At 47.0% G+C, this 15267-nt stretch overlaps 1 protein-coding gene across 1 annotated transcript in view; it reads left to right on the top strand.

The window, feature by feature from the left end:
- The first annotated feature begins 2627 nt into the window (after nucleotides 1–2627).
- Nucleotides 2628–15267, top strand: part of ADAMTS5 (ADAM metallopeptidase with thrombospondin type 1 motif 5) — a 44322-nt gene continuing 31682 nt past the window's right edge. The window contains exon 1 of the mRNA XM_075170905.1: nucleotides 2628–4520. Within this exon, the coding sequence (XP_075027006.1) occupies nucleotides 3564–4520 (957 nt within the window). The 5' untranslated portion in view covers nucleotides 2628–3563. The remainder of the gene's footprint in view (nucleotides 4521–15267) is intronic.

Raw genomic sequence — 15267 nt, 5'->3', positions numbered from 1 at the left:
GCGTTGTGCCTTAAAGCTAATTGAGGATTTGTGGCGCTCTATCTCTCAGCTGGGAAAGGTCAGCTTTGAGATTTCCAGGTCAGAACTGTTTGACAAGGATTTAGTGTCATCCACAACTTAGGACATGCTAACAGGCTTTCTTGTTTAAAGGCAATGCTGTAACTGTAAAAAGAGTCTAAGAGGGCAAAACTGGGAGGAAAAACAAGACGATTTGTTTAAGTGATTGATCCTTACACTTCAAGACTCTCAGACTAGAAGAGGGTTCCTCTTCTTGTATGAGGCATGACTGACCTATCTTTCCATTCTTGCACTACTGAGTTTTTACAGTTTTGAAATGTAAATAGGAAAGACTTCATAATCTATGGGGTAATCTGCATGGGCTAATTTGTACCTTCCTGGAAAGCCTAGATCCTTGCTCGGTGAAACAGGGCATTGTGGAAGCTTAGCCAACTTTTCCTGTCATTTGGGAAATCAAAGACAACACAAGAGACGAGCAGTGAGACGCACCATTTAATTACCGCTAACCCTTCTAAGCATTCCTGTTTTTCCTAGGCTATATGGCTGGACAGTTGGAATTATGCTGTAGCATGGGACAACATTACACTGGCCTCTTGTGTACCATATGCCTTTTCATTGACAAACTAACACTTTTTTAATGAGAGTTTCTGAGGTTGTTATCCAAAGTACATTCCTTATCCCAGTTCTCATCTTTAGCACCTCTCCCAGAGGTATCTGGGAGTTTGGAACCAGACATATATGCGAATCCAGGGCTTGATCAGGTCCCAGTGAAGTCAATAAAAATATTGTTGGTGCTGAACAGATATCCACTAGGCTCAAATGAAAAGTAAAAGCCATCCAAGAAAAAGTGGAAGACAAATTACAGGTTCTTTTTTTAATCAAAATATGCTTTCTTCTTCTCTCTCCCTCCCTTTAAGTTTTTTTTCGACAGTATTAACTTTATAACTAGTTTAAAGTAACTGAGAAAATGTTTAAATTTTAAAATGTTGAATAGTCCTGGACCAATGCCCAAAAAATGTCAGGTGACCTTCCTGATATATAACTCTTAATTCTGGAACTTACTGATTCCAGTCAAGAATTTTTGGTGGTGATAAAATACTGAAATGTAGAAAAAGAAATACCAGGAGGTTGAGAAATGAACTTTTGTTCGCAGGTATCACTGTTTCCGGAAAAATGGAAAAAGAAAAAAGAACACCTGCAAAACTTTGGTGCATTAAATATTTCATAAGCATAACCTCAGGGTTATGTTAATGTAATCATTTACATGGGGATATTAATTTTTGAAACGCTTGTTGCATTAGTTAACCTCTTCTTTACGGAAGTGTTAGGCTCTCGAAGCAGCCTCTGGAAGCTACAGGGGCAGGTGCTGGTCTGCCATTCTCTGCGCAGCCCGCCACCAGGGTCCTGATCCTGCGAAGTGTTGCAGATGTGCACGTCATTCCTTTGCAGATGGAGTGGCCGGGCCGAGATGCTGTTTGCAGGCTAGGATGAGACTGGAAAGCCACATCCCTTTTGGAGTCCTGCAGCTAGAGAGCACCTGTTCCTAGCACCCGTCTTGGGACGTGGAGAGGAAACACGAGATAATAAGCACTTTTGTTCCCCACGCGTCGGTGTTTGACTCGGTGCAAGACAGGGCACTTGGTGATGCTGGGTCGCGTACTTCTGCAGGAGGGAAGCCAGCAGAGCCGGACTCCTCCAGGGTCCCGCTCCTCTCGCCTTGCCGGAGCCCAGGCTGCCTTCCAGCCCTTGATCTCGGCAGAGAGCGAGCTGTTTGCCAATCTCCCCTCACTCTCCGGGCAGCGTTAAGGTGGAAAGGGCCGATGAAAAAGTAAATGCAGACAGCTGCCCTTTGTGGTGTCCCTGCCGGAGCGCAAAGCGGGGGAAGGAAGACGAGGGGACAGGGCGAGTGGATGTGTGTGTCAGTCAGCGGGGGGATGATCTAAGTATCTGAAGTCATTCAAAAGGTCAAAGCAAGCATTAACTCTTCCCCGCCCTCCCTCCTCGGGGGCTCGGGGGAAATCACAGTCTGCCCAAACTAGATGACAGCTTGCCGGGACTTAATGACAGGCTGGGTGCAGACGAGCCGCGGCCGCCCAGACAAAGGGAGGAAGTTTGGTGCTGCCGCCGACCCGAGGAAGGTGCCGGGGCAGGGGCCGAGCCGGGACACGGCAGGCAGCGGCGGGGGCGCGCCCCCCCGCCCGGCGCAGCCGCTCCGCTCCCCCCGGCCGCCCCACGGGCGCTCCGCATCACCGGCGCTCTCGGAAAAGCCCCGGCCGGTTCCCTCCCTTCTGAGAGCCAGGCGTAAACCTGCCTCCACCACTGCACATCGCAAGATGAACGGCAGCGCCAGGCAGGAGAGAGGGGGGAGCGGGCAGGACGCGAGGTAAGCGCGGCTTCACCGTCCCCGGGCAGCCGTGACATCTCCAAGCCCGGGTGACTCTGCGGCTTTAAGCGATTCGAGGGTTTTTCATACCCAAACATTTTTTTCTGCCGGTCTCTCTCCCCTCCCCGGCTTCCTCCCTCTCTTCCCCTCTCCTGCCTCCCTCTCTCCCGCTCCCTCTCCCCCCTTTTCTCCTCCCCCCGCAGCCCCCCCTTTCCCCCTCCCCTCAAGTTTCTCCCTCTGTCTGATTAAATGAGAAGGAAGTGTGGGAGTGGTGGTTTTGAAGCTCTCCCTTTAAGAGGCAGCCTGCAGTGACGAATTGTTGAAATTGCCATTGCAGGATGGCATTCCGCTATAAATTCATTGTTCCACCTCCTCTCATCTTCACATTTCTCTCCCTTCTCCTCTTGTTCACATCGACAGACTGGGGATAACAACAACAACAACAGCAAAGATACAGGGAGGGGGCTTTTACAAAAATCCGGGACGTTTTCCGCTTCTTGGGCTTTTTTTTTTTTTTTTTTTCTTTTTAACCATCTCACCGGAGACGATCGAGGCGGTTTTTGGTGCTTGAATTTCTTCTCTCCCCTTCTCCTCCTTCTCTTCAAAACAAAAGGGGGCAAAAGAAGGAAAGGGAGCCCACCGGAGCCCGAGAAAGTGCCGAGTCGCAGCAGACCTGCCCCCTGCCCCTGCTGCTGCTGCTGATGGTGGTGGTGATGATCCGGTGACTACAGCAGAGAAGTGGAAGAGGAGTGGGAAGTGCTCAAACTTCTCTACTTGCCGGGTCCGAGCCTCCTCTCCTCCTTTTTCTCTCTCCCCCCTTTGCCTCCCCAGCAGCAGTGATTTGGGATTTTTTGCCTCTCTCTCTCCTTCCATGTGCTCCCGGCTCTTCCCTGCAGAGAAACACAAAGTTCACACGCGAGCGGCTTTTGTTGACATTTTTTTCTCTCCCACTCACACTTGACTCGAGTTTGGGAGGGAGAACTTTCTTTTTCCTTTTTTTTTTCTTTTTGTTCCCTCCTCCCCCCTCCTCTCCTTCCCTTAACTACGTTGCTGCACTCCGCCGACCGGCTCCTTCCACCCCCCTCCCCAACTCTTACTATTATTATTATTACTGCTATTAATTATCACCACCACTGTGGCCACTCGTGACGGCGAGGCAAGCATGCTCCTGAGGCTGCTCTCCCTGCTGCTGGCCGCCGAGCTGCACCTCGCTCTGGCCCAGCCGCCGGCACCTGCCGACGGCCGAGCGCTGCCGCCCCCCGCCGCCGCCGCCGCCGCCGCCGCCCCGCCGCCGCCCCGGCCCCGGCCCCGGCCCGGCCCTCCCCCCGGGCCGCCCCGCCGGGCCAGCGGCGTCGTGCGGCGCCTCGACCCGACCTACGCGGGGGGCGGCAAGGCGGGCTACGTCCTCTACGCCGGGGACCAGCGCTTCCTCCTCGACCTGGAGCGGGACGAGGCGGTGGGGGCGCGGGCGCCGCGGGCCGGCGGGCCGCCGCGCTGCTACTACCGCGGCACGGTGGACGGCAGCCCGCGCTCCCTGGCCGTCTTCAACCTCTGCGGCGGCCTCGACGGCTTCTTCGCCGTGGGCCGCTCTCGCTACACCGTCAGGCCGGCGCGGCGCGGCGGGGAGGCGGCCGGCCCGCGGATCTACGGTGAGGGCCCGGCCCGCGCCCCGCACCTCTTCCGCAGGGACCGCTTCAGCTTCGAGACGGTGCCGGCCCGCACCAGCTGCGAGACCCGCGACCCGGCCGCGGCGGAGGCGGCGGGGGACGGCCGGCGGCGGCGGCGGCGGCGGCGTCGCTCCGTCTCGCGGGCCCGGCAGGTGGAGCTGCTGCTGGTGGCCGACGCCTCCATGGTCCGCAAGTACGGGAAGGGGCTGCAGCACTACCTGCTCACCTTGGCCTCCATCGCCTCCCGGCTCTACGCCCACGCCAGCCTGGAGAACCACGTCCGGCTGGCGGTGGTGAAGGTGGTGGCCCTGGGGGAGAAGGAGAAGGGGCTGGAGGTCAACAGGAATGCCGCCACCACCCTCAAGAACTTCTGCAAGTGGCAGCACCAGCACAACCGCCTCGACGACGACCACGACGAGCACTATGACGCCGCCATCCTCTTCACCCGCGAGGTAGGCATCACCCCGGCCGACGGCGACTTGGTGTCCCTCGAACAATGCGTCGTGGGGTGGTGGGGCTCCAACGAGGCCCTCCAGCCGCATTGCCCTGCTTTGCCCAGTGGTTGCCTCCCCGCTGGCGCCTTCGGCCTTTCCATTGGGTTGCAGTGCGTCTCAGGGACCAGCACCCACACGCACGGCTGCCGGGGATGGAAGAGGGGCTGAAAACCCAACAAACTGTGTGTGCGCTTGTGCGTGCCCCTTCCCCTGCAAGGTCATCCCCACTGCGGGTACACAGTTGTTTGTGCCAGTGCAGTGCTGGGACTCCTGCCAGGGTGGAGAGGTGGTAATTTGCCTGGTTGGGGGACTCGGCTGAGGCCGCCTAACTTGCCTCTGCTTGAGAGGTGACGTTGTTCCATCTTTCCCAGTGAGATGTTTCACTCACAGCCCCTCTCTCTCCAGGGAGGTGGTCCAGGCAAAAGGCTGATAGCGCTCCCTAGCCTAAATTAGCCCCCAAACAAACCTGCTAGTGAAAGTGGTGAAGAACACCTTAAAAGTACACGCGACTTCCCTGTTGAGTGCATTGAGATGCTATTTCCAGCAAGAATAGCTCCGCCGCACTGGAAGCCGGCAGCACTTGTGGTTCAAGGGTAGGACGTAAATGCAAACCTCGGGTAAACAGAGCTGCAGAAGTTGGGTGAGTTGGGCTGGTTGTAAGGGGATGCAGTCTCTTTCTCATTCCCCGAGTGTAAAATGGGTGTCCTGATCAGCTGTGGGTCAAATCCAGCCGGTCTTACCCATACAGAGCTGTGCCTTGCTCCCTGCCCGGTTGATAGTTAATTGCATTGCCAGAGGTCGTTAAGGGACATTGCTCTAGTAGACATGTGGCCGAGTTTATGCAATGAAGTTCTTCTGTAAGAATATCCCTTCAGCGGTTTGGGTTTGGTGTTTTCTTTTTTTCCCTTCCCCAAGTATGAAAAAAATAACTGCATGACTTTCCGTTCATTTGAGTTCTCCTGCTTTTCTACATCATAGGAGCCTGCCAAAAAGGATGCTTTGGATGGTTTGTGGAAGGAGTTGCTCCAGAAGGGGGAAAAAAGCGCCTGGCTTGCTTTTATAGCTGTAAATAGTTGAAACATTAGGTTCTGTGTCAGTCAGGCATCACTTGTACAGCAGGAGCCTTTTTTAGCAGTTTAAAGCCCATCGGTCCAATTTGCAAGCTTTCATTTTTTTATCGTTATAATCTGAATGAAAGCAGGCTACCTAGGCTGGGTCAGTACGCTTTTGCTTTTTTCTATAAACATCCTTTCTAATGGTTTATTAATTAAGCCTGGGCCAGAATCCATCACTTTTCACTAAAGAGAGTTTTTCTCTGCCGGTATTCCCATTTATTTCCCTGGGATTTATTACAATTCAGAAACTCTTAGGGTGGCAGACTGTGAATCTTAACATCAATTATTAAGTTAATTTGGATTGAGATAGGATGTGAATTTAAAGTGTGCTTGCTTTACAGATGCTTATCTGTAATTCTTTGCATGGATGCCCTCCTGTCAGAATAAGAGTGTGGTACTAATCAGTAATCCACTTTCAAAGACTCCTGAGCAATGCATCTTCCATGCGTAGAGTTACTTCTTTTGGATGTAAGTAGTACCTAAACTAAACAAAATGTCACAGTTCCTGTGGTCTCCTTCCACTCTTAAGATGCAAATATTGCTTGCGCTGTTACTTAGGGATGTAAACGCTTTGCAAGAAAAAAGCACAGGCTTCCGTTTTCTTGGTTTACATTTTAACACATTTAACTATGGGATTAGTTCCTCAGTGCAATTCAGTATAACTTAGTCTGCTTTAATGATTAGCTCTGTGCACACGCACATTTTTGGCATTACATTTCGGTATTTGACTCAATAAGAACAAGACTTTTAGTTTCTTGCTACATGTGTTCATGATGTTCTTTGCAGGGAGTATGTGTGAGTCCACACGATTTTTATATGCTTACACTTGAAATGTCAACATGAATCTGTTTGCTCCTTTTGGAATGTAAACACGAAAAGGGTTAAAGGAAGAAAAAGCAGTAGAGATGTTTCCTGGAGAAAACAGCCCCACTTTGAACTAAAGAGAGATTTTTTCCAGTTTAGCTTTTCAATGAGAGTGGCAGCAATTGGCAGGAGGATCCAACTTTTACAACTATGTTTTGAATGTATGAAGTACGTTGCTTAGCTACTAGACGCCAAGCCATGGCTGCATGTTTTGATGAATACCGTCATGCTAATTTTTGAACATCCAGATGTCTTCTTCTAAATGGCTTGGTTTTTAGGCATGGGGTAAATGTGTGAGGTACATTTTCCATCTTTGTTTACTAACTGAGGCCACCTTGAACTTTGTGTCTCTGCGTCAACAGAATAATATTTGCAAATCGTTTGTCAGCCGAACGCATGTCCTCAGCTGTATGTAACAGTTTATGTCTAGTTAGAATCTAAATTATGCATGCCGGTTGCCATACAAGTCTCTAATATAATAATTATCTTCGTTCGGGAGTGACATTTACTTGGATGTTATTTTTGACACCAAAAGAGGCTCTCTGAAAAGTAGCTTTACTCAAGTTCCTTATAAAGGAAGAATCCCTGTCAGAATTCAGCACCATCGCTTCCTCCTCTTCTGTTGTCATTACTTGTTTAAAGATAAATTAATGACCATTCATAGACTAAGAGTGTGCTGGCAGCTCTGCCTTATTATAAAATTAGTACTGGCGGTTCAAATTAGTATCATCATTCATACTAGGAAGTACTTCCCATGCAAAAGGATTTTTAGAAGATTTACTAATTCCGGATTAAAACATTCACTCACTTTTGGTCATTTAATTCGATAAGGGCTTTAAAACAATCATGCTGCGGGGCATAGTAAATAGTAAATAAATATGAACATGGGTTCAGTTCACAGACAACGGGTGTTAAAACTATTTTAAGGCTCTATATTGCTTATCAGTGGTGGCAAGAACCATGTAACTATCCATTAGCTGCAGTGAATCCATTTACTCTGTAACCACAAGGAAAACTACAGTGTCTGGTCATTATTATCACCTGTGCAGGAGATTGTAAAAACCCTCAATGGGCACAGAAATTATCTATCACTAAATATTGCAGAAACATAGTTGGGTTCCACAGTGATTATTTAAATTCCCCAAATCTAATAAGGAGAAGTATATTTTCCCAGTGGTCTCAATCTCTCATTTTGACCCACGATGGCCCATATCAAGCCTGACAGAGGTCTCACTTGTCAGTACCAAAAGGTGATAATTTTCTAATAAATCCTGTGAGAGCTCTCATTAAGGCAGTTTGGCCTTGACAGCCTTAGAGAATACATGGATCCCCTGCTGTTTGACTACTTTGTGGTTGAGTCCTTGACAACAGCTGTAAATTTTTGGGCCGCATACATCTTCAGAGCATCCTCCGTGGAATATGGTGATGCAAGGATTTGATCATCTGGTGTCCAGGTGAGTCCTCCGCCCCGTGCGGCAGTAGAGAAGCAGCTGTGTGGTGGGAAGGAGGAAGAGCTTGTAAAGCCCTCTTCCCTTGGGGATTAGCTCGCTTCGTTCTCAGTGGCGGTGAAGTCAACAGCAAATTTAGAATTTAGTCCGTTTCAGGCTTTTTTATTGTGAACAGTTCTCAGAAGCTGGAAACAGGTTATCTTGAGTCTTCAGGTTTTTATGGGTGCAACAAAATACTTGCCAGATTATTTGTCACAGTAGGAAAACGTATTAGACGTGACTTGCAAACTGCACTTGAACTCAAACTGTTCTTTTCTGATGTCTAGCCTGCTCTGCAATTATGCTCTAGAATTCATCCAGTCTATTTCATTAGTGACCCTTACTCAAATTTCAAGTGAACTATTGAATGCATTCGGACAAAATCCAGTTCTTTTCCTTTCCTTTTCCCCTTGTCATGGTTTAACCCCAACTGGCAACTAAGCACCACCCAGCTGCTTGCTCACTCCCCTCCCCGGTGGGATGGGGGAAAGAATCAGAAGGGTAAATGTAAGAAAACTCATGGGTTGAGATAAAGACCGTTTAACAGGCAAAGCAAAAGACGCGCACGCAAGCAAAGCAAAACAAGGGATTCATTCACTACTTCCCATCGGCAGGCAGGTGTTCAGCCACCACCAGGAAAGCAGGGCTCCATCACTCGTAATGGTGACTTGGGAAGACAAACGCCATCACTCCGAACGTCCCCAACTTCCTTCTTTTTCCCCCAGCTTTATATGCTGAGCATGACGTCATGCGGTATGGAATATCCCTTTGGTCAGTTGGGGTCAGCTGTCCTGGCTGTGTCCCCTCCTAACTTCTTGTGCACCCCCAGCCTACTCGCTGGTGGGGTGGGGTGAGGAGCAGAAAGGGCCTTGACTCTGTGTCAGCACTGCTCAGGAATAGCTAAAACATCCCTGTGTTATTAACACTGTTTTCAGCACAAATCCAAAACATAGCCCCATACTAGCCTGCTATGAGGAAAATTAACTCTATCCCAGCCAAAACCAGCAGAATTCTGAATCATGTGAAAATTAAAATAGATATTTCTCACAGTAGATACAGGCAACAAGAGCAAGAAAAAATACTTTCCTAAGTGCTTGTTAGCATCATGCCTGGCTCTAACAAAAAGTTCATGCTAGAGCCAAAGGTCGCTGTCCTGCCTTTTTCTATACAGTAATTATATGGGTCTTGTGTGTGTGATTTAGTTTAACTGTCAATCTGACAGTGCTGTTGAAATTTAGCAGTAAGCTTTGGATTATCTCAGCTCTGTAGATGATAATTTCATTGCGTGGAGCACATGCTTTCTTTGGCTCTAGTTCTTCCTTCTTTTTTTCTTTTCTGTATTATCATCTTCCCACAATTATTATCCCGTATAAGTAAAACAGGTCACTGTACCAATGGTCAGTAGAACATATTTCACTAATGTTTATTATTATTACTCTGAAGAAATTATAATGTGATGTGTCTACCAGTTTCGTAGTGTTTTCACCAATTTTGTTGCAAATCTAATACATTTAGATAATGCCCCTGGGGAAAATAAAGTGGGACATAATTTGTGTGGGAGAAGTAGCGTGATTCACACTAATCTACAGAGATGGTGTAGAGTTTCCCCACAAAGAAACTATGGGTTAGACCAGTTAAATCGCACATTTTTCCGTGTTCACCAGTCACCAGTTTCATAACTGAAACTTTGTTTGCCCTTCCCTTCCCCTTGCAGAGTCCAAATGCTTTATGTGCATTTTGTCAATATTTTTAAATAATCTGTGGTTTGCATAAAGCTGCTGCATTTTCTTTATATGCTTTAGGAAAAAAAAAAGTTTTGTTAATATGTACATTCAGAGCATAAAAGCTTAATCCAGTTTAGGTTCTATTTCTAATACTTTGTTGCAGAGTGTCCTTGGATGACAAGTGCCTAGGGTCCCCATACCATACTAGGGGAGAGGAAGAACATGCCTAAATATCCAGTCTGGTGAGGAAGTAGTCTCTGAAGCCAGCAAGTGTAGCGTGCATGTGCTAAACTTAGCCCAACAGGACATCACCCATGCATTGGGTTTTCTTGAATTTCAGCTTACCTAGAATTCAGAAAGACAGCTCTGTACGTTTGAGATTCAAATGGCCAAAACTCAGGCCTGTATTCGTCATATTAACCTAAAAGGAGGACAACGTCAATCTTTAAGTGTCGCGGTTTAACCTGGCAGGCAGCCAAATACCACGCCTCAGTGGGACAGGGAGAGAATCAGAAGGGTAAGAGTGAGGAAAAACTCGTGGGTTGAGATAAAGACAGTTTAATAAAACAGAAAAGGGAAAATAATAATAATGATAGAATATACAACATGAGTGATGCACAATGCAATTGCTCACCACCCGCGCTGACCGATAACCAAGTAGCGATCGCTACTTCCTGGAACACGCCTACCATTCATATGCTGAGCATGACGTCACATGGTGTGGAATACCCCGTTGGCCAGCTGGGCTGGCTGTCCTGGCTGTGCTCCCTCCCAGCCTCTGCTTGGTAGCACGGAAGCTGTCCTTGACAGGGTACTTAGCAACAACTGAAAACATCAGTGTGTTATCAACATTCTTCTCATACTAAATCCAAAACACAGCACTAGGAAGAAATTTAACTCTATCCCAGCCGAAACCAGGACATTAAGTTAAACTACTGGAGGAAAAGATGTTATTTCTGTTTTGGTAGACATGGAAGGTATCACCACTCGTCTTTTCCTCAAAAGGTAACCAGACTTCGGTCTTTCCTCTCAAAATATGGCCATGGGAGGACAAAGCAGTATCCCAGTGAGTCTGATGGGAGTCCTTCCTCTCTTCACAGCGATGGCCAGGCCCTCTGCCTGGTGCCCTAACCTAGGCATCCCCATGACCAAGACCCACCAGTGTCTCAGGAACAGGACTTTTCACAGCAGGCTTCCTCCAGGGCAGCCTTCCAGCATTTTGGCTTATAAAGCCTCTCTTTTAAGTTTCATAGTGTCGGTTGAGGGGTAAAACAGACCGTGCCCTAATTATTTTTTTCACCAGTAAGCCCTTATTTCCAATATACCTTTTGCAGTCTGTCGACTTCGGTCTCATGCACCTTTTGCCTTCCAGACATCATGCGCTCTTTGGGTGATACCCATAATCCTTTCTGTTTGGGTGAACCTTACTTTCCTCCGCATGTGCCGTTCTGCGTTGCTGTGACATTAATAAACTTCCACCCACTTTGCAGAGGGGTGCGCGGGAGGGTGGATGCGTGGGTCCGGAATACCGCCTGACCCCACCCTCCCTTTACAGGGCTGTGGTGGGAGCACTGCTGCAGGAAGTCGGAAAGTCGTATTTAATTCCTTCCTCTGCTTGAGGGATTTTAGGTCTGTATCGCCCACCTCCCAGAGGAGGTCCTTAACCGGTAGGTTGTAAGTTGTTCCAGGTGTTAAGGAAACTTTCCACCCCTCTGACCAAAGCTATGTCACTGTTTAGCAAGTAATTCAAGATTCATATGGTGAGAAGGAGAGAAATCGTGACCTGAAGCCACTGACTGGGGCGCAGTCTGACCGGAGCAAGGCGGTCTGGGTTCCCAAAGCGAGGAGAGAAGACTGTTTCTGTAATTTACCGAAGGACTGTTCAGTGTAAAATACAGAAGCAGGCTGAGGAATTGGGACCAAAAATTAGGTCCCTTCACCAAGCGCCGTAAGCACTAACTGCAGCCTGGGCTAGGGAAGCCTTTGGCACGTGGGCTGCAACAGGAGGAGCCACAACTCCCTGCACGCACGGACACGTGCGGGCCTTCATTGTGGACCATAGTCTGGTATAGACCATAGGGCGCTCTCCTAAGAAACATGCTTCTAAGCACCCTCACCCCTGAAAGGAATTGGAAGCCGGATCACCTTTTTATTGGGCAAAGGCTTTAACTGGTGAGCCATTGTAAAGAAACCAGAAAAGCAAGCCAACAAGCACACAGAGATGTAAAAGCTGTTAGCTGTGCTTTAAAGGAAGGTGATGTGCAGCTGTGCCTGATAGAAAGCCTAATCCTGTTGGTTTCTCGTACATCTGAACCGAGAACGTCTGTAGGCTTAGCTTCCCTCAGGGCAAAGATGGAGAAACATTAAGCATCTCAACCCCGATCAAGCTTTAGTATAACTTAAGTGCTAAGCTGCTCAGCACTGTAAAACTGTGGCACTTTGGGGCCCATAAGGTCACCAACTGCAAACCTTATGAAGGGTAGATAACTGAAAGACCAGAGGACATGTGAGCCAGTTTTGTTCTTCTGCCCTTACATTCCACTGAACTGTCCGTGTTGGTGCTTAAATCCTGTTTTGGATCTGGTCCATGGGCTCTGGCCTAATATCAGGTTTCACTAAACAGTTTATTCTTGTTTTTAAGCCTACTGCACAAATCAAAGAATTTCAGGTAAAATAAATTCACTGCTCCAGCACGGTGCCGCGGCAGTTATCTTCATTCACAGCAATGCCACATATACATGGCAAACAGCCAGCCGCTCTTGATGTACTGACGAATGCCAAGAAAACTTGGCCTTTGATAAGCTAATTAACTACTACTCTTACGATGTACAGCTCAGTTTTCCTAAGTCATTCCTTTGCCAAAGCTTAAGTGTGAACATCTATTGCCTCCTGTGTAGCAAATGCATTTCCTAGTCATTCTTCTGTTTTGAAACTACTGTGATGCAGGTCAAGGGCCAGACTCTATATTCCTTTTTTAGAAATACCAAGAAACACTTATTCTTCGAAGCTTCTGCCGCTATTTGGAGGCAATTACATGAGTACACAGATCTGAGTAAGCAATTAACTTTTTAAATAGAAGCCACACACCAGAGTGAAATAATCATTGGAAACTGATTTTAAGTATCATGTGAGTCCCCTTAGTGCATCCTTAGTGCTTTAGCTGGCGTATGAAAAGTTGAGGAGACCCACACAAGATTATTTAGACTGCATCATTACATCAGGGCCTGCTTTTAACAAAAAAAAAAATATTTTCAAGGGAAATAAAAACTTCTAATGTACTCCCAGAAACTTTACTTCATAAAAGCCTGAGACTGCTTTCCAAGACTGCCCAGGAAAACTAAAAATATGGCTATTGATGCTGGTAACAAATAATCCATGGCCAGTACAGCTACAGGAGGTTTAAGTCAAAAGAAATTTTGCCATAAAGATTTAAATCAGTGGAAGTATAAATACGCGTGATTTTCAATAATGTCACTCAAAATCATGCTGTTGGGAAGGACCATGTAGCTAGGGAATGGTGAGTTGACCCGACAGCAAACTTTTCAGAATATTTGTCTCAGAGATGCCACTTGATAGGCTTCAATTATGTATATAGTGTATACTATGTGATGCTATGAATAGATATATATTAAAGTTCAAATCACGCAGAGGCAAGAGAAATAAAGAATAAATGAGACTATGAGTTGAGAACGTAATGGAGCTGAGTCTTCAGTAATCTGCCTAAGTGATTATTGACAATGTCAGCATTAGCTTAAAAAAAGCATCCTCATGCAGTCACTGAAGTCTGCAATGAAAACCAGAAGGCTCAGCGCACGCTCTCTGTTCAAAGTGTAGCCAACGCGTGCCCTGCTCTAGCAGCAGATGGGCAACCCGTAGACATCCCTCTCCGGTAACAGCTTCATACAAAGAAGCTAACGCCAGAAAATATTTCCTGTCCTTGTTTCCAAGATCCTTTACAAGCCTCCTCCGCCGCTGCCCAGCTGGGATTTGGGAGGTGGCTGCAGGGCTCCCCGCACCGCTTTGCTCAGACTGCTGGGGAGGCAGCGCCGATGTGGTCGCGGGGCTGGCTGACGGGAATGGGGCTTTACGGTATCACTGCCCACCACTTTCTGACCACAGCGTGGTCAGTCTCCTCTTTTCTCCTTTACGGGGATCGTTGGTCCCACACCATCTGAGGACAGCTGTTCTCCAGCTGTCTGTGGGGTGTTGGAGGAGGTAGGTAATTTTACAGATAAGCAATTTTCAGAATCACTTATTTTCTGCTGTGGGATTTCCTAGGAGCAACCTTTAAGTAATACAGCCCTTCAAGAAATTAATTTTATCTGACCCGAAGTTAAGGTATTTCATAAAGAAAGCGTAAAGCCTGCTTTGTTTTGTCTAGACAACTGTTACGCAAATGAGCACTGCCTTGAAAGTTACTAGTGGGATGCTGAGATGTGTGGATATATGTCATACTCTGGGAAATGATGGAAGTGGAGGAACAGCAGTTTGATGAAGTGACTGGATTTCTGAGGAAAGCCCAGGCATGCAGTGCGGTGCGATGTCAGTAACACATAACATATGAAAAGTAACCAAACGTTGTTATGTCCGTTAGTGCTTGCATATGTACATAGCTATTTTTTTTGATATCTGATGAAGGTGGCATAATGCAATGCTGTGCACAGCTTTCGAAATTTTGAGGGTGGGATTACTAACCAGCCAACAGTCAGAAGGGCTGCTTACGGTTAACATCCCTGTCGTAATTTTCCATACTCCACACATCCCATCAGAAGTAACTCTTAAGGAAGTTTATGAGATTGCCTGCTTAGAAAGATTGTATTCTTTTAATTATACTTGTGTCATCAAATCTGGAGGATCATTGCGAGGTCTGGTTGCATCTGCTGGTATAGCTTCATAGCCATATCACTGGCATAGCTGCTTCTTGTATGCAAATGGAAATAAATCATGCACTGGCATAAGACATCTGTGTGCTGATATAATTGTGCCCACACTGGGAGCAGTACTGATGTAAGTATCTACGTAATAATGACACCCAAATGCAAGAAAAGACCAAATGACACTGAATCTGCATGTAGAGGCAAGGCCTGAATTAATGCATTTTATACTATTATTGGCACGGTCAACCTGAGAGTAATTTAGACTTCCTCCAGTAAGCTACTTTCTGTCTGATTTATATGCTTTTTGGTACTTGTGTAAGAATTTCAGTTCAACTGCTTGTGTGGATTCAGTTCAAATTGCACTAGTATAAACATACCTTACTTCCTATACAGCTTACACTCATTTATTTAGACCAATTATATCACCATGAAAAGGTATTTTTATTGGTACTATTGCACATGCATTTTTTCGGAGTTTTGTTACTCATGGTATCTGTAGGTAAACCACTTACAGTTACACTTACATAGAATGTACTCTATGTAAAATAAAAATATACCCTTAGACTGAAAGGGCCAAATTCAGAAGTGATACGTAAAGGGCTAAATGGATATGAACCTGAACAAAAGTAATAGGAGTT

The sequence above is a fragment of the Calonectris borealis genome, chromosome 1 (assembly GCF_964195595.1).
Source record: "Calonectris borealis chromosome 1, bCalBor7.hap1.2, whole genome shotgun sequence".
Taxonomy (NCBI): Eukaryota; Metazoa; Chordata; class Aves; order Procellariiformes; family Procellariidae; genus Calonectris; species Calonectris borealis.
The sequence above is the reverse complement of the archived record's forward strand: the minus strand, read 5'-3'. Positions and strand labels throughout refer to the sequence as shown.